At 30.8% G+C, this 24,146-nt stretch overlaps 2 protein-coding genes and 1 pseudogene across 2 annotated transcripts; all 3 read right to left on the minus strand.

The window, feature by feature from the left end:
* Window positions 1–5,164: 5,164 nt before the first annotated feature.
* Window positions 5,165–8,056, minus strand: LOC102578606 (probable (S)-N-methylcoclaurine 3'-hydroxylase isozyme 2). Its single transcript, XM_015303006.1, has 2 exons — window positions 6,652–8,056; window positions 5,165–5,800 (listed from the first exon to the last, which is right to left on the minus strand). Exons 1-2 carry the CDS (start codon window positions 7,531–7,533, stop codon window positions 5,165–5,167), a joined length of 1,518 nt encoding a protein of 505 aa, XP_015158492.1. The 5' UTR covers window positions 7,534–8,056.
* Window positions 8,057–8,605: 549 nt separating this feature from the next.
* On the minus strand, window positions 8,606–16,432 carry LOC102578943 (probable inactive patatin-3-Kuras 1; annotated as a pseudogene).
* Window positions 16,433–17,279: 847 nt separating this feature from the next.
* Window positions 17,280–21,799, minus strand: LOC102605260 (patatin-05-like). Its single transcript, NM_001288416.1, is given in 7 exon segments — window positions 17,280–17,337; window positions 18,507–18,649; window positions 19,229–19,516; window positions 19,617–19,781; window positions 20,186–20,345; window positions 21,058–21,239; window positions 21,632–21,799. Coding segments are annotated over 7 exon segments (1,164 nt in total).
* Window positions 21,800–24,146: the final 2,347 nt, after the last annotated feature.

Here is a 24,146-nt window from a genome sequence, read left to right on the forward strand (position 1 = left end):
TGCTAGGGCAAAAATTCTCAAATTCAAATTCTCAAACACCATTAAATCACTAATTTAATGATAAATTAATTTTTTACAAATGTATATTAAGAATTAAAATACTACCCCACAAAAAAATCTAGCAAAATCTCTTGATTTTCACTTCACACCGTGCTCTTTAATTTTCCTAATCATGTTTAAAAAAAGATCCAAATTAGAAAATTTCACTATTCATATCAGTAATTTTTGTTGAGAAACGAAAAATTTCACTATTCATATTCAAATCAGGAAAAAAATTAATGTAGCATATTTTTATCTGATGTCGATTCTAATATTAGCACGTTTGAGAGATACACATGATTAGAGGGATTTGAAATATTTATTTTAATTATATTTAGAGATCTAAATAAAACTTCGTGAAGTATAAAAATTAATTTAATAATTCAAAATAAATATGAGAATCTCTCAAATTATTCGCTCCAAATTATTCTATCCAAAAACAAAAATAATAATAATGAGAAAATAGCACGTGCATATTTCATGATATAAAAGTATCCACAAAGTTTATTAACTTTTTGTGTAAACAGTGAAATAACTAGTCATGCATGAGGTAAGTGATGCTTACAGCTTTGGATACCATAATTGCACCTCTTGCTTTGGTCATAATTTTAAAGTTTGAAAATTTTAAAATTTGAAATATTGTTTGGATGAATTTTATTTATATATTAAATTAAAATTTTGTAAGTAAAAATTCAAAAAAAAAACTCAAAAACTGGCTAATTGAAAATATTTTTAAATTAAATTTTATGATTAAATGCTTATTTTGATAAAAATAAATCTTTATTGATAATTTATTGGCTCTTGATTTATTGATAATTTATATTCTCCAAAAGCTTGACTTGAAATTTTCAAATCTTGATTTTATACATTTTTTTAAACACAAAATTTATAAATTATATTCTGATATGTCTTTTGAAATTATTTGACAAAATCTTTCATGTGTCAGTTTGAGCCTATATTCGTTCATTATTTAATAAGCTGAATTAATAAATAAATAGATCTTTAACTTGCTTAAGCTTAAATGAATTAATCGGATTATAATTTTACGAACTAACTATGCGGCCTCTAATTTTCTTTAGACTCCTGAACTATCCATCATCATTTTTATTTGTTGAACTAAGAAGTCTTTATTTTTTTCATATATATATATGTAATTCTTATTATTATAGTATTTCTCACATTTTAATTATTTTTAAAAAAGAAAAAGCATAAGGCCTTTAATTACTTTAGCTTTTGACTGAACCACATATCCCCATGTCCTGGGAAAACGACTTACCAACACCAAATATCCTTTTGTGTGCACGGATTCTGGTCCAAATTTCAAGGAAAATAAAAACATGAAAAAGAAAATTTGAAAAAAAGAAAAGAAAAGAAACTAACAACAACAACAGATATATCGATTTTTAGATATGAAGAAGTAAACACACGACACGAAGGGAGTTTAGAGTCCATTACATCATACGATATATCGATTCAGAGAACTAACTTTTAATTTAAGTCGTCCATTCTACTCCCATTTAAAGTGATGCTAGAACTGCTGCATAGAGGTGTGCTTCGCTCGACCACACGATGAATATGTTTCAAGCGCTGCTTGAGCAGAGAGCTTGTGGTCACTTGTTCCAACTCGCTTGTTAGAAAGAAATTCATATTGAATTCAACACTACATATAATGTTTCATTAAGGTCCTCCTATAGCTTTTTTGCTTGCTTATACAAAGAGCATGTTCGAGGGGCTATATACTATACACATACGACACATTTGCATTACCATTTGAGCTTCGTTGAACCCCTTACACCTAAGTTGTTCCGACACTGCTAAAATTATTTTTAATTAACGCTCAACTCAATTTACTTTGAAGCATTTCAAAATAGATATGAAAAGTAAATATAAGAGCGAAAATAATTAAATTTTAAAAAATTGTATGGATAATTTGGTATATTAGATAAACATAAATAGTTTAAAAATTATAATTTAATACTATTTTATATCTTATTACTTACTAATTCTATAATTCAAAATTAATAATTAGAATCGAAATAATGCATGTGATTATTGGATATATATATGCAAAGCAAAATTGTAAATTTTCAACCAACAAATTGTGGCTTATAAATATTTTTAAAGCCTAGATAACATTGTCACACTTTTAAAGTGTAGATAGGGACATCAATTGATCTCTATCAAATAATGGAATAATAATTTCAAAATTAGTTATTTTTTGAGATAAAATAACAAAAATATCATAAATGCATCTAAGGTGTGGCCTAATGATCAAGGAAGTGGTTGAGAATCATGAAGTCTCAGATTTAATTTTCAGCGGAGACAAAGATACTATATGATTCTTCCCATTTATCTTAACCTTGATGGATAAGTTACCTAGTAACCGCTGCTGATCTATAAACGGAGCAACCCCTAAATAGGGGTGGGCAAGATATGGTGCAATACGATATTTGAAAATTTAGATTTCAATTCGTAATTTCGATCTTTAAAACATTATGTCATTACGATACCAATTTAAATCGGTATGATTCGGTATACTGAAGTTCGGTTTTTGGCATTCTACGATATGATAAATCGGTATGTGTGTGTGTTATTTCTAAATACCAAATATCGTACTGAATATCCAAAAAAAATTAAAATGTATACTATATACCACACCAAATACCATAATACCAAGACTATGATATTAGAAATTTTGATATGATGTAATAATTCAGTATATACCATACCATGCCTATCCTTACCCGTAAAGGATGATGTTTATAAGAAATAAACCAATAAAATATGGAGTACAAGGTAGTAATTGAACACCATAAATTATTAGCCAACCTACGAATATAAGTGAGCTACTCTAATTAATTAACTCCTATTGGGCTGCATTGAATAATTGATGTCATGCAGTACGATAAGCATTCAATTCATTCAACAAAGGTAGTTTTACTCTTACAAAGTTATGTGAAATGAATTATTCCTTACTAACTTATTTTATATGACGATATTTGATGAGACATAAAATATTAAAAATATATAAAAATGTTAAATATGACCTAAAGCAATTAAAGTTGATTATAAACATCTATATGACTATGTGCTCCACTTTTACATATTGTGTTTGAGTCTTGTATTTTATTTCTATATACAATATACTTTTTCGAATAGGATGGCTAGTATTTTAGTCTATTTCAACTAATAAAGTAACTTTTGAACTGATCAATAACCTCGTTTATTTATTAACTCAATCTATTTTAATCCGTTTAAATTCAGCTCAACACACTTTATCTCTCGTTCTATTCATAACCAAATGACTATTTTAAAAAAGTGAGTTTCTAATTAGTTCAAGGGTGCAATAATTGTTCAAATTAGGCGTGGGAAAACAACTATCTTAAATTAATGATGAAGAAGAAAAAGGTACCCTAAAACTTTTGTATAATGATGAATCCAAGTAGTGGTTTCCTTTCTATTTCTTTTTTTTAGGGTGAGGGTGGGGGTGGGTCTATAATAGATAGCGGTGAAGTCAGAATTTAATTTACGAATTTTAGATATTTGAATATGCCAAATTTTTAAAGATAAATACGCTATTTAAGTAAAAGCTATATTGAATTCGACCGAACTAGTTGAGGGATGTTACTTTTCTATGCAGGGGACCATATGCACCTTTTTATATCTATCTACTATATACTTCCTCTGTTCATTTTTTAATATCATATTGCGTTTTTCAAAATTCAATTTGACTAATTTTCAAAGTTAAATTAGATTACATTAATTTAATATTTTAAACGAAAAGTTTAACTATTCAAAAACTATACGATAGGTACTATAAATTGTAGTTTTTTGCATATCAATATGATAAAAAAATACATCATAAAATGTTAGTCAAAGTTAATTTTTATAGTTTGACTTTAAAAAAGGAAACCATGACAATTAAAAGTAGACGGAAGGAGTAATATAGAATGATTATATTATATACAAATAATTCAAAGTTGTAATGTTACCCTAGTTATTAGCATTGCTTTTGGTTACAACTAAAATAAAAAAGATCATCTCCAGGTTTTATATATGTTATTAAAGTTTGACATGATTTCTATCTACTACGTAGACATTACTGTATATATAGTTGAATCACTTTATAATAATGTCATTTATCGAAATATTCACTATTACTATAGTGAAATATCTTTATAGAAAGCACATAAAATGTAATATTTTGATGAGTGATGTTACATGTAAAATATATTTTGGCAGTCACATGAGTAGGTCGTTTAATATCAAATATATATTTTTATTTAACTATAAAATGTAATATTTCAACAACTGATGTTATTGACGCCCTTTAAATATATGTGCCTCTGCAAGTATTGCTTCTTCCATCTTCATCATATTAGTATTGCTTCCTCCCCAATAACACTAATTTCAAAACTTCACCATTGAAATTCAACGAGTTGTCGTTGAAATTCACCATTGAAGAGTTTCGAAACTCGAATTTTAAAATTTGATATGTCGTAAAAGTGAATTGTTATGAGTAAATAATATATCAAAAGAATCAAGATATTGAGAGGAGTTTATGTCTGATTTTGAGTTGATGTCCATAAAAACCCATCGGACTCGTCCATAGGCCTTGTTAAGCGGCTTGTTCATAAAATTGCACGATTTATCCTCCAAATAGTTGATTTTTAATTTTTATCCACCCCGCCCCCATCTCGACCTCTCACACATCCCTCCAACTTTTATAGTGTTTGCCTAAATTATACACAAATATTTTTCAGGACAATATTTTCTATACATATCAAACACAATATCAATAAGAAAATCACTTATTTTTCACAAAAAAAAATATTTTTTAAGAGAACACTTTCCGTGAAAGTACATTTTTTACCTTCATACCAAACACACACTATATCATTAGATATTTCTTTTTTGTAAAATACATATGTACAAATCTTAAGTGTGTGAGATATGAAACTCGCAAGAAAGTAATAATTTAGGTTGTGTGTAAGAAAATCACTTATTTTTCACAAAAAATATTTTTAAGGAAAACACTTTCCGTGAAAGTACATTTTTACCTTCATACCAAACACGCCCTATATCATTAGATATTTCTTTTTTGAAATATACATATATACAAATCTTAAGTGTCTGAGATATGAAACTCGCAAGAAAGTAATAATTTAGTAGGAACAAGAAGCAAAGGATTTTGTCTCTGCAATGGCACAGCATATTTTTCATTCATGTCAAGCATCAAAGGATCACCATTATTTGGAAGAGACCACTCAAAGTGATAAACCAAATAAGCCAAAATCAAATGCATTTGTTTTGTAGCAAAGGGCAAGCCAGGACACATTCTTCTTCCAGCACCAAATGGCAAGAATTCGAAGTCTTGACCTTTATAATCAATATTTGTGTTCAAAAATCTCTCTGGCTTGAATGAAAATGGATCATCCCAAAGGTTTGGATCATGTCCAATTGCCCAAAGATTCACAAAAACTAGACAACTTTTTGGGATTGTGTAGTTCATAACTTGACATGTTTCACTTGCATAGTGAGGTAGAAATGCTATTGGTGGATGGAGCCTTAAGACTTCTTTAATGCAAGCATTTAGATAAGGGAGTTGAAAGATTGTTGATTCTTGAATGGTGTTTGAGTTTATTGATCCATTTTGAAGTTCAGAGTTGAGTTTCTTCATCACTTCTTTGTTCCTCACTAGCTCAGCCATTGCCCACTCAATTGTGGATGTCAATGTTCCTGTTCCTGCTGGAAATATTTCCTACAAAACATTTTAAAGAAAAGTATCAACTATGTCAACTCTCTACAGGAGTAACGTCTGCGTATGCCCTACTTGTGAGATCATATCGAGTATGTTGATGTTGTTGAGTCAACTATGTCAACGCTCTACCCCCACAAAGATAGGAGTAAGGATGTGTATACCCTACTTGTGGGATCATATCGGGTAGTGTTGATGTTGTTGAGTCAACTATGTCGACTCTCTACCAACACAAATATAGGAGTAAGGATGCGTGCATCCTACCTATGGGATCATATCGGGTAATGTTGATGTTGTTGAGTCAACTATATGAAATATGTAACTGAATTCATAAAAATTGATATCAAGCTATGTTGTTTCGACTCTCCAAAATTGTTGCCACTCCATGTCGGATTCTCCAGAAAGCACTACTTTTAGAGTATCCGACATATCCATCAATATTTTTTAAGAGTTCGAGCAACATGGTGTTTTGACACTTGATAGTAAAACTACCTTTGATGACAAAAATACTTAATGGTAAAAGTTAAAAGTCACATCTAACTATCACTTTTTCTTTGTGAGTTTCACACTTCAATTATCAAATATTCTCTTTTTCTATATAAACTATCACATGTCAACTATTGGTTGTTCCCTTTTCCTAGCTGAATGTTAAGGGGACAACTAAAAGTTGACGTGCGTTTTAAGACACAAATGATCACATATCAAGTAGGAAAAGTAAAAAACCAATAGTTAAGCACGAAAAAATATGCATTCTCTTTCAACAAATAGGTTTGTGCCAACATACCTACGACTTCCGTACAGATATTCAAAATATAAAGAAGTAAACATACAATAGAAAAGTAAGTTTTACATACCAGAAGCATGTAATTGATTTGATCATCAGAAAATCCATTAGCAAGCATTAAATCCAAGAAATCTCCATTTTTTTCAACATAAGATTCTCTTCTCTCCTTTATTATCCCTTCCCAAATTTTAAACAAATTATCAAGACACTTCTTTGCCTTCTTCTTTTTACCTTGAATATCAACAACTCCATCAAAAATTGGAAAAAAATCAGCTAAAATTGGAGTTGTACCATACTCCATAAACCTCCAAATATTCCCTTTCATTTCACTAATAACTCTCTCATCTTCCAACTTAACCATATTTATTGAAAAACAAATCTCCCCCAAAACATTAAAAACATTACCAAAAACAAGATCCCCAATTTTCACAACTTTACCTTGTTTAAAATTCAAGAAATTCATCATTTCAACAACCCCTTTTCCCCTTTTTTCAGCATATGATTCCATAGCTTTACTTGAAAAAAGCTCAGTTTTCCACAAAACCCTTATAGATTTCCAGTGACTATTACACTCTGTAGACCAAAGAAGTGAGTATCTCTTAAGATCTGATTCTTTTATTGGTGTTGCTTTTGGTGCATAACGAGCAGAGAGTTGTTTGTCATGATTTTTCAAAATTTCAATAGCAGATTCAGGTGAAGATCCAAAGACTACAAGCTGATTTCCTAGTTTTAATGAGATTAAAGGGCCAAGAGTTTGGGATATTTTTGTGACTATGATATGGGGTTTTTTGCTTATGATGAAATTTGGGATGTTGCCTATTATTGGCCATTGGAATGGTGAAGGTGGAAGATTTTGGGGTTTTTTCAAGAACGTTGAGTTTTTGATTATGTAGATTAAAGGTGGGAAAAGAAAGATGAATAAGGAAAAGAGATTGATTGATAACAAGTTCATTTCTTGTTTTTTTGGTGAAATTTTGAGTTTGCAATGAAAGAAATGTCAACTCTTAGTTGATTAAGGAGTCACTTAAAATATGATTAAAATTAAGTGGAATTAGTTGAAGTGTAATATTTAAAACTTGTTAGATTTTTAAATAAAGTTGTTAAATTAGGTGGTCTTGGACCTAAAACACTCTGCCTGGGGAATACGATTGAAAGACCGAAATTCAAAGGAATTGACGGGGGCCTGCATAAGCGGTGGATCATGTGGTTTAATTCGATACAACGAGCAAAATCTTACCAACCCTTGACATATGAACAAGAAAACCTGTCCTTAATGGGATGGAACTTACTTTCATACAGGTGTTGCATGGCTGTCGTCAGCTCGTGTCGTGAGATGTTTGGTCAAGTCCTATAATTTACACTCCAAAAGCTAGCTCAAAGGGAGGAAGATTGTTCAATCCTTATAAGGAGTTCACTCATCTCATTAACCAACAATATGAGACTTTTTGCTTTAATCTTTAACACTTCACCTCACGCCCAATGCTTAGCATCTGGTGTGTAGGAAATTTTTGGGTAATTTTTTATTTTTTGGGTCCCCAACATTTGGCGAGATGAGCTCTGCTCTGATACCATGTTAAATTAGGTCTTGGGCCTAATTCACACCCCAAAAACTAGCTCAAAAAAGGAGGATTGTCAAAGCCTTATAAGGAGTCTACTCATCTTATTAACCACAAATATGAGACTTTTTACTTTAATCTTTAACAAAAGTGGACATGAAGAAGTATGAAGTTTGTCATCACAAAAAAAATAAAGGAATTAGAAACTATCTTGACCTTTGTATCTGCCTTTAAGATTACATGGGGTTTTGATGATCGACATATATTGATTACTTATCTACACTTTACCTTCTTACATGGTTACTCGAAGTAAGTTCAATACTTATCTACACTTTACCTTCTTACATGATTACTTGAAGTAAGTTCAAATGTCATCACAGAAAATCATATATATTTCTTTTTCTTGCTTAGAAAAATAGAAGATTCAAATCTTATACAACACTATATAAAGAACATTTATTTTCTTGCTTAGAAGGATAATCTTAAATCACAACAAAATTGAACCATATTACATAGATAGAGGTATATTTTTATTGAAATTTATTCCTAGTCTCTTCTCTATTTTTGAGGTTGAAATATTTAAATAGTTCTACAATAACACAAGACACATGCAATCACAAATATTTAATGAGATGTTTTATTTGCTTGAAGTTTCTTTCAGAGAGCAATTTTGCAAACCTACAAAAAAAAAAAGGTATTATAATTAGTATTTAAAATAGATTTATTGAGAAAGTAAAAAACCCTAATATGTAGCTTATACAAGCAAAAGTCTATATCTATTCCCTTCATTTAATTTTACGTGTCTTAATTTGACAGAATACAAAGATAATATAACGAATATTTTTGAAAATAAAAATGCGTATAACATACTTTGAAGATTACACCGAGTATATATATATATATATTACCTCTTTAGAGCTTCTTCATTAGTTTCAGGATCCTCTTTGGAGTTTTGTTTCTTCATCAAATTTTCACCAACTTGTACCAATAATTTCATATTAGCCTCTGTACCATTATCCATTGCAGTAGTTGAACCTGTTAGTGCATTTTCCTGGTTTTTTTTTTTTACATATATATAAAGAACAATTAATTATTTAAGAACATATACAAAATATACTCAATATTTATACCATGTATATATATTAGTTCTACAAGTTATTATATTCCTTGTATACACTTTAGATATCCATCCTATTTAGCGATGAATTATCACAAAATTTTATTGGCTACGAGGGTATACAACTATAACTTTTGACGGGGGATTTATACATACAAAAATTGTATTGACCTTATATATACAGTATAATTTTTCTAACGAAAGGAATTTAATTAAACGTACCCCCTTGCACCCTCATATATAGTTCTACACTTAGCTACGAGCAATTTAGTGATCGATGAAGTAAATAATTAAGTGAGATCGTCTTACTTGAATCCTGAGGTAATTTTTTTGATCATTAAGAGCTTGAAAGACAGTAGCAATGTAATAATCATTCATGTAAGAATTTGCTGAAGACATAATTTGTAGAAAAGGACTTGAATGTTTGTTATGAATTAGCCACTCAAGAGCACCCCATTTAGCTGCTTCTTGTGCTGTATATGTTGTATAAAAATCTGCAGCATTCCCAGTGCCTAATGAGAGCAACAAAATTTGTTCATAGTTCATTGATTTAATTGATGACAATGCTGGATCCGCTTGCGTCGAATTGTTGGTTGCCACGCTAAGTGCAACTAAGGCCTGTATGTATATTTACTGTCATGTCAGATCTCTCTATAACACTCATTCTTGGTAAGAACATATTTGCATCATTAATAATATAACAAAAATATAAATAGCTAGAGACCATGTTTTTAATGAGGATATATTTAGTCTCACTAGTTAAGGGTACTAGTTGGATTTGAACTATGGTCTTGCGGGTGATCTCTCAATCTTGTACCAACAGCACAAAGACACTCATATGTTTCTCATGGATGTACAGTTAGATAGATATACATATATAGACATGGTTTTTTTCGAAGTTAACAGGTGCACGTGCACATCCACCAAACCATGTGGGTCCGTCTTTGCTCTAGATACATGTATTTTGGATACATGGGGTCAACTTTAGGTGTAAGTTGTTCTAGATTCATTGTATCCAAGTGAATTCACATTTATATGAGATATAAAGCAAACCTCGCATGCCTCCCTCGCCTCTCTCCTATCTCGCTCGCCACTCTCTTGGTAAACCAAATACATGTGAATCACTCCAGATACATACATATACATGTATCTATTGTGATTCACATATATATATATATATATATATATATATATATCTGAGATACATACGACTCTTGTTCGCCTCCCTCCCTAATCTCGTTCGTCTCTGTCCCTATTTTTAAGTATCTGGAAGCAAAAGTATATGTATCTAAGTGTAATATACGTAGGACACTACAAGAAAAACAACTTTTAGCGGCAATAAATAAACATATTAATAAAGAGTGCTAAAAAGCCAATACAAAAGCCTTCTTCCAAAAGTTCTCTTTAATCTGACTGATCCAGTTGATATTATTGGGCCGAGTAAAATGTTAGAGAGTTTTATATAGGATCCAGGCCCAATTAGCTATTATTAAAAAGGTCTAGGGATTAGAAAGAAGGGTTAGGAAAAACTATCGCCGCACAGAGTATTAGTAAGACTCTAAGTCCGTGACATTTGGCTTTCTGATCCTCTCATCTCCTCTCTATGGTCTTGTATCTCATCCCTTTCTAGTTACTTCTTTCTCGGTTTATCTTTCCTTAGTTAGTGTATTATTACTTTGTTATGCGTATTCTACCTTGTAACTTGTATTCACTGATTAATATATATAAGAGTGCTTTTGTTGGAATTGAGTTTGTTACAGCTAAAGTCTTTATCGGCATTAATTAAGTGCCATTAGATGCAATGTCGCTAAAGACTTTAGGGACATATACAAAGAGTGTTAATTGCCGCGAAAAGTATATATTTAGCAGCAATTAAGAATTTATTGTCACTATTGCTCATTTTTGTTGTAGTGGGAAACTCTTAATTGATGATAAGATACGTAGTATTTTAAAAAGTACAGGTAATAATAGTATATATGATAGTGAAGTATGTCTAATTACGTACCAGATTTGCAGCAGCAACACTACCATCAATAAGATTGAACTCAACTTGATTTCCTTTAGCATCATTAGTGACAAAATAATGTGGTGGAAAATATGTTAGAGCTACAGCCGTGCTGTAGCATATGTCATACATCTTTGCATCCAACTCAGGAGAATTGGCTAACTGTGTATAAGTATAAGTTTGTCTAATTAGATAATTATTTCTAAAATCAGCTCATAAAAATATAATTTGCTCGGTTCGTTCAAATTTAGATAGGTCATTGATCCGTTTATTTATTGACTCATCCTATTAAAAAAACTGACATGATATGTAGAAAAATTGACCCAAACTTGCTATAATATTTTTAGAAAAAACATTTTAATTTATTATAACTCAACTCATTTTAATTCGAGTAAATTTTAAATCGATTAATAAATTAATATAATATATATATTTATATATATATATGAAAGATTTACCTTGGACTTAGTGAATATTATTGGCTCGTTTTTCTTTATGTTTAAGGTTGGAATGACATCATTTGTTAAAGCTTGATGCAAACGAGTCTCTCCCAACTTATCTTGCAAAACTTTGTGAAGATATTTTCCATCATATTTTGGAGCAAAAATTGGAGGCAATGCACTGTAATTGAAACCATTTTTTTTTGTATTAAAACATATTTCGATACCGACTTGACCTATACACATATGTTGTAGAATGGAAATAATATGTGACAGCCTAGCCCGTTAGTGATATTGTTCGCTTGTTGGTAAGACATGTTTACTTATATACTCAACATTTTTTCTGTATTTTGTCGATGCGAGACTTTTATCTTAAGTTAGGTTGTCACATACATCCCCTCTATGGACTCAACATCCTTGTTGAGGTTTTCTTATGTGCTGAGGTTTTCTTATCTTAAGTTAGGGTGTCACATACACCCCCTCTATGGACTCAACGTCCTTGCTGAGGTTTACCCTACCACATGAGATTTTTCTAGACTCAGCACTGCGTTTTTTTCCCGCATTATTGAAATTTGCCTAAATTCAGTTGAAGTCAGGGCCACATCGACAAAACTGACATGTGATCGGGTTTGATATCATTTTTGATTGTTCAACCAGCTAGTGATATTATGACGACTTTGAAACACATTATTAATTGGTAAGACTTGCTTACTTATATACCCAATATCTTTCCTATGTTTTATCGATGTGGTACTTCTTATCCTAAACTAAGATGTCATATAATATTTGGACAACTCAACATCCAAATGTGTTTTAATACATATATGTATAAAAGTTAAAGTTTAGAATAAAATTGTCAAATAATATTAAAAACAATTATGTACCTAGGTGGGAAAATCCTTGGGTCATGCTCAAAGTAAAAGGATAGGCAAAAGGCATAAATTGCCCCCTAAATTTGTACCCAAAAGTCATTTACACACTTTAACTAATGGGGCGATCTATTACACACCTTAAGTACATAAAAGTATATATATTTCCCCCTTCCGTCACCCAACCCAGGACATTATGCCTAGAGTGAGAGCCACTCGCCTCCTAGTGAAGCCAACGTAATAAAAGACTTCAATCCAATTCATTTGACCCAACCCCATTTCTTTTCACCCAAACCCGATTCTTTTCACCCAAATTCATTTTATTTTACCCTAGTCCATTTATTTTCACCCAGAAGTTATCAGCAGTCTTCTCCAATGTCTCCTCTTTCCCCTGTTAGATTTTTTCTGTTGCCGCTGCTGCTGCTTCTTCAATTTCATCTGAATTTTCTTCGAATTCAAATGTCTCTACGATGATGAACACGCGCCACGCTCTACCTGTTCTGCAGCAATTCCGGTCACAGCCTGCTAATATTGGTGGGTTTTTATCTCCAGGTATTCAGAATTATTCTACATGGGTTTCGTCTCTAAATTCAGTTCAAAACAGAGCATCCATCGGAGTACAGGAATTGTTGTCTCAGGAATCAGATAAAAAGATGATAAATTGTCTTCAAGAGCTTGAGAAACAGCTCTTAGACGACAACGATAAAGAAGAGGAAGGCGATACAGTTTCAGTCGTCACCAACAACGAGTGGTCGAAGACATAGAACTTCACAAATCCATGTTTGCATAGTACTTCCATGTCTGCAGAACATAGTACTTCACATATCCATGTTTGCATCGCACCTCTTCCAATTCATGATCTTCCTCTTGCAAACAGAGCCTAGTCAAGCTTATTCGAGCCATTGTAGCACCTTAATAAGAATTATCGCGAATACAAACAAACTAAAAATTACAAAATACAAAATAGATAGAAACAAATCAAAATGAAAAAGGAGAGGAATGAATCAAAATGGAAAAGAGATGAATGAATAATAATGAAAAAGAGTTACCTTTGATTCAAAAGAAGGAATTTTGAACTATGTTTGAATTTAGGGTTCTTGATTCAGATTTTTGGGTGAAAATTTAGGGCTCTTGTTCATTAGGGTCGGATGGGTGGGTTTTATGAAGAGAATGGGAATATAATTGTTGGGTTGGTTTTTTTTAATTAAAAAAATAAATAAAAATGACTTTATTAGCGTGTTGACGCGCTCAACTATGTGGAGCGAAACGCGCCCTGGGTTGGGTGACGGAAGGGGGAAATAAATATACTTTTATGTACTTAAGGTGTGTAATAGGTCGCCCCATTAGTTAAAATGTGTAAATGACTTTTGGGTACAAATTTGGAGGGTAATTTATGCCTTTTGCCTAAAAGGATACAATATCTTTGGCAGCACAAAAGGGAAGATTATTTTCATTTGGAGCAGTGATCATAGTGGCTAATATTCCACCAGTACTTGTTCCAGCAATCACATCAAAGTAATCTGCAACTCATCCATCTTCACCATCCAATTCCTGACTAAGAAAATCTTTTTCAGGATCGTCGCTCTAACGTTTTTTTCGACATGTAAAAAAGTCTAACGATAAATCTAACATGGAAAACAATTACTATTCCTTAAACAACACGATTTAGACTTAAAAAGAGAATTTTCATGAAGGTTCAAATGAATATACTTGATCGAAATATTTTAATATTTTATATAGGTTAAATTTGATAAATTAAAATTAATCATATCATGTTAAATGAACTAATGTGATCCTATGGTGTGATGATTTAGTAGGTTCAAAAAATTATTGTGATATGATGTTTGAAACGCCTATGCAATATTAAATCTTAGATATTTTTTTACTTAATTTTTTGTTTTGTGTTACCATATATATATATTATTACAAATGTGTGCACATTTGGTCAATTTTAAGGTTATACCTTATTACTTTCTGTCTATGAATTATTTTTCTCTATTTTTCACTCTTGTTTTTTTCTATTTTAGAGAGTGTTTGACTAAGAATTTATTTGAATTGATTTATTTTAAATGCTAAAATAACTTTGAAGTATTTTTGTAGTGTTTGAATAAAATATAATTTTTTTTAAACATTTGTTTTAAACTCAAAAAGACAAAAAATTGTCAAAAGTCATAAGTTAGAATTCTTAACTATGACTTTTAAGTCAAACAGACAAAAATAAGTCAAAAACTATAATTAGAATTCCTAACTTATTATTTTTGACCTATAATTAGTCATAGATCATAATCTCATCCAAACAAATTCTAATTTTATAAGTTGGTCAAATTGACTTATAAAAGATATTTGACTTAGCGTATTAGCTGGTCAAATGTTGACCATGCTTTTTAAAAAAAATGATGTGTTTGGTTAGATTTTTGGGAGAGAATAAGTGTTTTTCGGTAGTACATAGTAGTTGAAGTTGTTTTCGAAGCTAAAAAAAGTATAAGTTTTAAAAAGAAACACTTTAAAGAAAAATACACTTTAAAATTCTTTCAAAAAGTTTGACCAAATATTAATTGCTGCAAAAAAGTTTATTTTTATTTATAGGTTAAAATCAAACTATTTCTCACCAACAAATACTTTTTTGACAAAAGATTTTTCACCGTAAGTTGATTTTAGAAACTGGCCAAACATATTGAGGATCTCTGATTTAATTGTTGGTAACCACTTGCATATAAATTCACATAAATATGAAGAAATTAACAAGTATCGAATAATTAACAAGTTCAAGAATCTCTTATATTTATAATAATTATTTGTATAGTATTAACTTGGCAGTTCTAAATTGATACACCCTCTGACTACTTTTATTTGTAAAGTATTAACTTGACACATTTCTTAACGATCAATATATTACTATATCATTTTTTGAATCTAATAAATTCAATGCTTTGAAAAATGAATATAATTAATAGTAAAAAAATTTTAAACTAAAAATGATTGTTTTATTTTTATTTTTAAAAAAGAAATGAGTTTTAAGAGTCGCCACTTAATTTTTAAAGTAAAATTAAGAGAACTATTTTTTCAAAAGATTAAAAACAGAAAATCTAATGAAATATATTAAAAAGGGTTCGGGATTCATATTAATGTTTTAGGAAGTGTTTGAAAGCACCTAAAACATCCGCTAACTTGCGGTTATCCGACAATTAAAATATTTGGCTAATTACTTTAAGAAAAGCTAGCATGCTTAATTAAGTTGCAAAAATAAACAGTTTAAAACTCAAAATTATTTTTTAAGGGGAGGGGAAATATTGGAGAGATATTACTTAAGTAAATACCTTGCAAATTCTCTAAAGAGGGTTAAGTAGAAAAAATATAATTTTATTTAATTTTAGAAAAATATAGGTGTTAACTCAAAATGGTTTCTTTGGGGAATCAAATTGGGAAGACCTCAAAATCAAATAAAACAAATAAACAAGTACCGACAATCAATAAATAATAAGGAAGAGAAGGCTTGGGCCCAAGTCCAGTTTCTGTCCGTCTGGGTCGATACTTGGACCTAAATTCAATGTTGGGCTTTTGGCCCATTTATATCTGACCCAATTTTTTCCCATTTGTACCTATCCTAAACTAACATGGAAAATTGACCTTTCTTTGGGCTTTTAACCCAATTTTCACCTGCCCTAAAACTAGCAAATAATACCGAAAATAAATAGGCCTTTGGCCCAATTATAATACAACACAAAACTCGAATTTCGGGAGGGTTTTTGGCCCATTTTCATGACTGTATACAGTGTATATCGCTGCTGTATATTCTACATATTTCGCATATACTGTTGTATACGGAGTGTATACAACCTTTAATTTCGCTCCGAACACTGGCATTTTCTGTTTTCCAGCCCTGTACTTGGGTTTTGACTCAAAAAGAATTAGTTTGAGCCTCCTTGGCTCAAGGTGAAATGCACGGGAAAAATCTGACTTTAAACAGCCAGTACTTTTAATTAAAAATCGACTCAATTCATACAAGGAAACTAGCAAATACAAAACAAGCATTTATTCACAATATTCATAAGAAACTATCACCTTGACAGTACTCTAACACAACAAACAATATTAATCAGGAATCAAATTCCATGTAAAGAGTAGGGATGAAGCCATTTTAAAGTTGAGACAAACAGAATTGTAAATTAAGTTGCTGCCAACAAATCTTTAAATCAAATTTTTTTTTTTTTTTTGAAGAAAGGGTCAAAATATATAACTTAGAAGACGATCTAATCGGAGAACATGCATTCTATGGTGAAGATAAACTATTATGTGAGCTAAATGAAACTAATGGAGTACAGTTGGGGTCGGTTTTGGTATTGTACATACTGGGCCAGTTGGTGGCCTACTGTTATTGATTAATTTCTACCGAGAGTCAAAATTGGGATAAATCATCTTTTTTAATTTTCTAAAATAAAATAAAATATTTATTTTTAGTATATAAGTGGGGAATAAAAGTGACTGAAATAATAATAGAGTAGTAGTATTTTTTTTTTTTCCTTTTTGCTTAGAAAAGAAGATTCCAATGTCACCATATATAATTTATTTAAACATTAAACACAACCAAAAGGTTACATAATCCAACACATTACATAGAGAGACATTTCTAATGAAATTTATCCCTCATAGAACTTTGCAAGCGCTTATTATTTAGCATAATAAATTTACAACTACAACCCGAGACCTTGAATTAATAAGATGCTTTGTTTGCTCGAAATTTCTTCCTATCAGAAAGCAATTTTGCAAACCTACAATGAAATAAACTATTTTAGTTTGCAATAAAATAGATTTATAAGAAATTTAATATGAGTAATACAACTAGCTGATGAGATATAGTAATATGAATAGGGATGTTTGTAGTTTGGCTCGGATTAGTTATTGGTTAAAATCAAAATCAAACTGATCTAGTCGATGTTTTGAATTTCTAAAATCAAGGCAAATCAAACAAAAAAAATAACCATCGGTTTGGTTATTGTCAGTTCGGTTCGATTTTTATGTTTTTTTTCAATTTAAAAGTAATAATTTTTTTGAGGACATACATATTTCGATAGACACAAACACCTAGTAGATGAACAATCCACAGGAAAGCTACTATTGGTTCACTAACAATACTAGAGTTATTATTACACGAACAAAGTGATTCAATTAAGAGAAAATGTGATTATCTTATGCGAGGTAAGGTAGGCAAAGACTAAAGTAATGAATTTTGATGGACTTGGACTTGGGATTGTAATTTAAGTGTTGGGCTTGAGAAAATGGTAAAGTTAAAGACTTAAAGTTAATTCTGCTATATTATGCATCCGCCCGTTAATTAAGTATCCGTACTGCTAACAACTTAATAATTTAAGTATCCGCCCGTTTTAATTAAAGTATCCGCACTGCTATATTATGCATCCGCCCGTTAATTAAGTATCCGTACTGCTAACAACTTAATAATTTAAGTATCCGCCCGTTATTAATTAAAGTATCCGCGCTGCTATATTAAGTATCCACACTGCTATATTATGTATCCGAAAAACACTAAAAATGGGATTTTTGATAATTAATGAAAGAGTAGGGAAAGGAAGTAATTTCTTTCTTATACTATGTCATTTGCCTAATTTTTACATCAAAATTTAACAAAATATTCATATCTTTTTTATGAATAATATATAAATAATTATAAAATTTATATATCTGATTTATCGGTCCAGTTTGGTTATTTTTTAGTAAAATCAAACCAAACCAAATAGTATCGGTTTTCAAAATTTAAAATCAAACCAAATCAAATATCAGTTTTTTATATCGATTTGATCTAAATTCCGATTCGATATGATTTTTTAACCATAACCACGATTAATCCTATATATGAAAAAAAGAAAAAAATATTTCAAGCACCGACAGAACCAAACGCGTCAGAGTCTATAATGTGTTTTACCTCTTTAGAGCTTCCTCATAGGTTTCAGGATTGTCTTTGGAAACTGGTTTCTTCAATAAATTTTCACCAACTTGTACTAATAATTCCATATTAGCCTCAGAAGCATCATCCGCTTTAGTAGTTGTGCCTGTTAATGCATTTTCCTGGAATTAAATATACTCGTATCGTTAGCAAAGAAAATATGACATGCATATTATATTATAAAATAATAATGGAAAATCTACACATGCTTCACTATCATATATATTTTTGAAATATTACGTATCTTACCACTTATTAAGAATTTCCTATCATACATTAAGAAAAACATACTTAGATCGATACATGTATTTTTGCTATGAGATACTTAGATATTGTATATGTATGCATCTGGTGTGATTCGCATGTATCTGGAATACCAAATACATGGGAGAGTGGCAAGCGAGATTGGAGAGTGCGAGCAAGATTTGCTAATGTATTCTAGACAGGGGCGGTCCTAGAAGTTGACAAAAAATTACGTTCGTTGTATATTTAAGGCAATTTTAAGAATTTTTATGTCTATATATTGATTTTGAGCCTCCTAAATGTAAAATTAGAGGTTGACTCAGTGGTCGAGGGGTTCAAAACTCACCTTAAGGATCCAAGATCAAATCTTAAAATAGGTAATATTGCAAACTAGAGTATATCTAAGTAATAACCTCTGAGATTTATGTAAGTTGCCGATAATAATAGTTGGGACTTACTTGAACCCTGAGGTAATTGTTTTGTGAATGAAGATCTTGAAAAACAGTAGAAAGGTAATAATCAGTCATGTAAGAACTTGCTGCCTCAGTCATTTGCTGTATAACCAACATCCATTGTAGAGCACCCCATTTAGCTGTCTCTTGTGCTGTATGTGTTTTATCAAACTCTGAATTAGTGCCAGTGCCTAATGAGAGCAACAACAGTTGCTTGTAATTCAATGACCTAATTGAAGCAAATGCTGGATCCTCTTCTGCACGTCTCGTTGCAACGCTAACGGATAATAACGCCTGCATGCATGCATGCATACATTCACACATAATATATAGTATTGATTAGATATTTCGAAAATGTCTGATTGAAAATTGAATCGAAAGTACGTAGTAGTACCGGATCAGCAACAGTAGCAACAGCACCATCAACAAGATTGAACTCATATTTATCTCCATTACTAGTATTAGTAGCAAAGTAATGTGGAGGGAAATATGTTGGAGCTGCTGCTGTGGAATAACATATGTCAGACATCTTAGCATCCAATTCTGGAGACTTTGCTAACTGCATGCATTTTAAAAAATATATAAAATTAGTCGAAATATTTTCTTTACCAAAATAAGTTAGTGAAAGTAAAAAAATAAATAAATATTTTCTTTACGAAAATAAGTCTTGGCTTCTACACGATTTTACTTCTTAATATTTTGACACATCTAATTAGTCGATATTCTGGCTACGTCACTGAATCACTGTCACCGTTAAAACTAGTACTCCTAAACACGTCCGATCTCACCATCAAAATGTTTTAATCAAAATGTTTTGTTAGATTACATATACATATTTTTAAGATAATATATATTTTTGTATGTATTTACCAAACGTACTAGAAAATAAATAAGAAATTCACTTGTTTACAAATCATGACTATAAGTATTTTGACTTACATTTGACTTGTTATTTTGACTTACATTTGACTTAGTGAATATTACTGGCTTATTTGTTTTGATGTCAAAGCTTGAGATGGCAACTTCTGTCAAAGCTTGATGCACACGAGTTTCTCCAAGTTTTTCTTGAAGCACTTGCATAAGATATTTTCCATCATATTTTGGGCCAAAAAATTGGCCAGTACTGCATAATATAATGTTACCAAATTAAATATAAGTATAAAGAACAAATGATGCATTACTTAATGGGAGGGATGTATCTGAGAGGGGATAGAGATGTATCTGAGAAGAGATTTTTGTAAGTTTTTTAATGGTAAGAAATTTTAGAGAATATAATATCTTAAGTTGTGTATTTATGCAATTTTTCCTAAATATAATTCATTACTCAAAACATATTCTCCTTCTTTCTTTCGAGTTGTTTGACCTATTTTTAGTTCCATCTAAGAACAATGTACTCCATCTGTCCCATTTTATGTGGCACTTTTCGGATTTCGAGATTCAAACAAGTCTATCTTTGATCGTAAATTTTTTAAACATTTTGAATTATCAATTATTGTGACTTGTAGTACTTTTTACGTAATTTACAAGTATATAAATTTCATTTCAAAAAAATTGCAGATTTCATGCGCAAATTCTAGGTCAAACTTAAACTGTTTGACTCTCGAAAAACTAAAAGTGCCACATAAATTGGAACAAAGAGAGTAAGTAATTGTTTTTACTTTATAGTGACTCTTTGATTTCAACTTTCAACTAGACATGTTTAAGACCACAATATTAAATATTGATATGTTTGACTATCAAAAGACTCAAAAATCCTTTTTCACGCTCTAAACTCCGTATCAAGTTAAAATTAGACAAATAAATTAAAATAGAGGAATATAAATATGTATATGTACCTAGAATTAAAAATATGAGGGCCATGTTGGAAGTAAAAAGGTACAATATCTTTAGCAGCTGCAAAGGGTCGATTGTTTTCATTTGGAGTAGTTATCATAGCAGTCAATAAACCTCCTGTACTTGTTCCTCCAATTACATCAAAGTAATCTGCAAGTCTTGCATCTGCATTATTGTCCATTTTCTGACTCGAAAAAAAAAGTAAGTCGTATAAATAATAATTCAGAAATAACTCACTTATTAATCAGATATTACATTTATATATTAAAAAAATTTAGTAGATAAGTTGTAACATAAGAAAACCATGATTTATTTGAATAATAATTAGCTTTATCATGACCCTATCGATAATAGAAGTACTATTACTAATCATTATCACTAATAAGCATCGAAAAAAATACAATTCAAGCGTAAAAAAAGAAAAAAAACGATAGTAATGTCACACTTACATACATACACGAAAAAATATTTTTACGATATCTGAAGTTGTCCTTCAAGAAAATCAAGAATGATACCCGGAATGACTATAATAATGTCACACTTACATACATATATTAAAAAATATTTTTACGATACCTGAAGTTGTCCTTCAAGAAATTCGAGAATGATACCCGGAATGATTCCCTTAATTCCACCTCCATCAATACTAAGAACAGTCACCATTTCTCCCAACGTAGCAAATGTTGAACTAGTAGTTGCTAATATCATAAAAATTAAAACTAAAACAGATTTAGTAGTTGCCATTTTGCAAATGTTCAAAGTGTTTTTAAATTTTGTTGGTGCTTTGAGCATAATAACAAGCATGGTATATATAGGCACGTAAACAAGTTGAGAAATTTTATTTTGAGTTTGACATAACCAATAAAAGTTAGTGCTGTTTATTACCTCACTCAGTTTGCACCGCAACTGTCATTAGTGATGTTTACCTTTCCTTTTTCTATTCTTTATTAGTATTATATAATATATATGTGTGATGAGACTTGAAATTGTTTAGCACCGCAAATGTCCTTGTTGAGGGGGAGGTATACGAAGATTATCCGTTCAAACAATTTAGGCTCTAATATCAGATGTAAGATTAAATACATTTTAATACATAATATCAAGATCTTGAACACGATAATCTTACATAGAGATCGTTAGGGGCACATACCTGATGAGGAAGACATCATCACAGAGAAAAGCGGAAGCGTTAGTCGTAAATTGGTTTCTACCTCCTTTCCCTAACTTTATGTTACCACAACCGTCAGCGATGGAATTATTGTAGAGAATATGTGGTAACCCTAATGGGTGGAGGGAGGACCAATTTATATAGGTTATGACTTAATCCGGTACGTCCATCAAGTAACCAATGTACGGACGAGATCTATTCCTTATTAAATATTATTTATGGTATTACTTGGGTTACAAGTAAACTTGGGCCATAAGTAAGAAATAATTAATAATAATTCTTACATTTTTATCTTAAGTTATGATGTCACATACATCCCCTCTATGGACCCAATGTCCTTGTTGAGAGGAGGTTTTCTTTTGTTGAGGTTGGGGTGTCACATACACCCTCTATGGACTCAACGTCCTTGTTGAGGTTTATCTCACACTGCATGAGATTTTTCTAGACTCAGCACTATGATTTCCCCGCCTTATCAGAATTGCCTAAACTCAGTTGAAGTCAGAGCCATATTGATAAAACTGGCACATGATCGACTCTGATATTAAGCAAATTCTCTCCCTCGCACCTCACTCACTTTCCTTTTTCTATTCTTTATTAGTATTATATAGAGCAACTTTCACATATAACAAACAAAAAATACATATTTGTATGCTATAGCAAAGTTTGCATAATTGTGTTCCATAGCAAACATATATATGTATAATTCGCTATACATATACAATTGAAAGCTATGTCTATTTCGCTATACATATATACAAAAGAAGCAATTGTATAATTCGTTGGCTCCTCTTCAGATTTGTATAATTTTGCTGGCAGGCCATTTGTATAAATTGTTGTTAGCCTCTCGTTGGCAAGGGAATATTTTTTATTGTATAATTATAAGTGTATAGGATGAATATATATGTATTTGCATGTGTATATACAATTTTCTCTCGCTTTATACAAACAGAAACGCAATTTATACAATTCTGTTGTATAAAACGAGAAAGAGAGAAAGACAAAAGAGATATGGGTAGGGGAATATTTTTATTGTATAATTATAAGTGTATAGGCCGAATATATATGTATTTGCATGTGTATATACAATTTTCTCTCGCTTTATACAAACAGAAACGCAATTTATACAATTCTGTTGTATAAGCGAGAGAGGCGAGCACAGAGGGAGCGAGCGAGAGAGAGTTTGAGGGAGAGAGGCAACTGACAAACAGTTTGCTACAGGACACAATTAAATCAAAGAATGGTTATACCATTTAATTTGAATTAATAGTTTGTCATTATGTACAATTTTCCCTATTATATAATAGATCCGTTCCAACCGTTCTTTATTTTTGTGGCTGACCCCATATGTGTGATGAGATTTGAAATTGTTTAGCTCACCACCTCTTTATTTTTAGAAGAATAAATAAAATCCTCATTCCGATATGAAAAACGATCTTTGAGCCTGATTTGACAAATTAAGTTAACGAAGAAATTTGAACTTTGTGATTTTAAATTAAAGATATATTAAAATATTTTTTAATCTTATGATATTAAACACGTCAGAATTGATAAGAAGAGAGATTTTCTTTTTAATGAACTAACATGACAAATAAAACAAACAAAGGAGTAATGATCACTACAACAAATTAGATTACGAGGGATAAATAATTTCGTCATCTATAAATCATGTTTCGTCACTAAAAAATTTTTGTGACGAAAAAAATTTCGTCAATCAATCGTCACTAAACATGTGTCACTCAAAATATACAAAGACGATTTAGTGCTTCGTCGCTAAAACTAATATATTAACTACAAAAAGAAAAATCGTCCCCAAATGCATAAACATTTGTGACGAATTTATTATTTGTCATAAAAAGTGTAACTTTATTTGTAGTTAATAGTATGTTTTTGTCACGCCCCGAGCTACCCCCAAGACGCGGACAC

This window comes from Solanum tuberosum, unplaced genomic scaffold, assembly GCF_000226075.1.
Source record: "Solanum tuberosum cultivar DM 1-3 516 R44 unplaced genomic scaffold, SolTub_3.0 scf00402, whole genome shotgun sequence".
NCBI lineage: Eukaryota > Viridiplantae > Streptophyta > Magnoliopsida > Solanales > Solanaceae > Solanum > Solanum tuberosum.

Bases quoted from the DNA above. Each gene is read 5' to 3' on its own strand.
- LOC102578606 (XM_015303006.1), bottom strand. From the start codon at position 7,533: ATGAACTTGTTATCAATCAATCTCTTTTCCTTATTCATCTTTCTTTTC. The intron at 5,801-6,651 runs GTATGTAAAACT...AATGTTTTGTAG, and splicing joins AAATCAATTACATGCTTCTG to GAAATATTTCCAGCAGGAAC.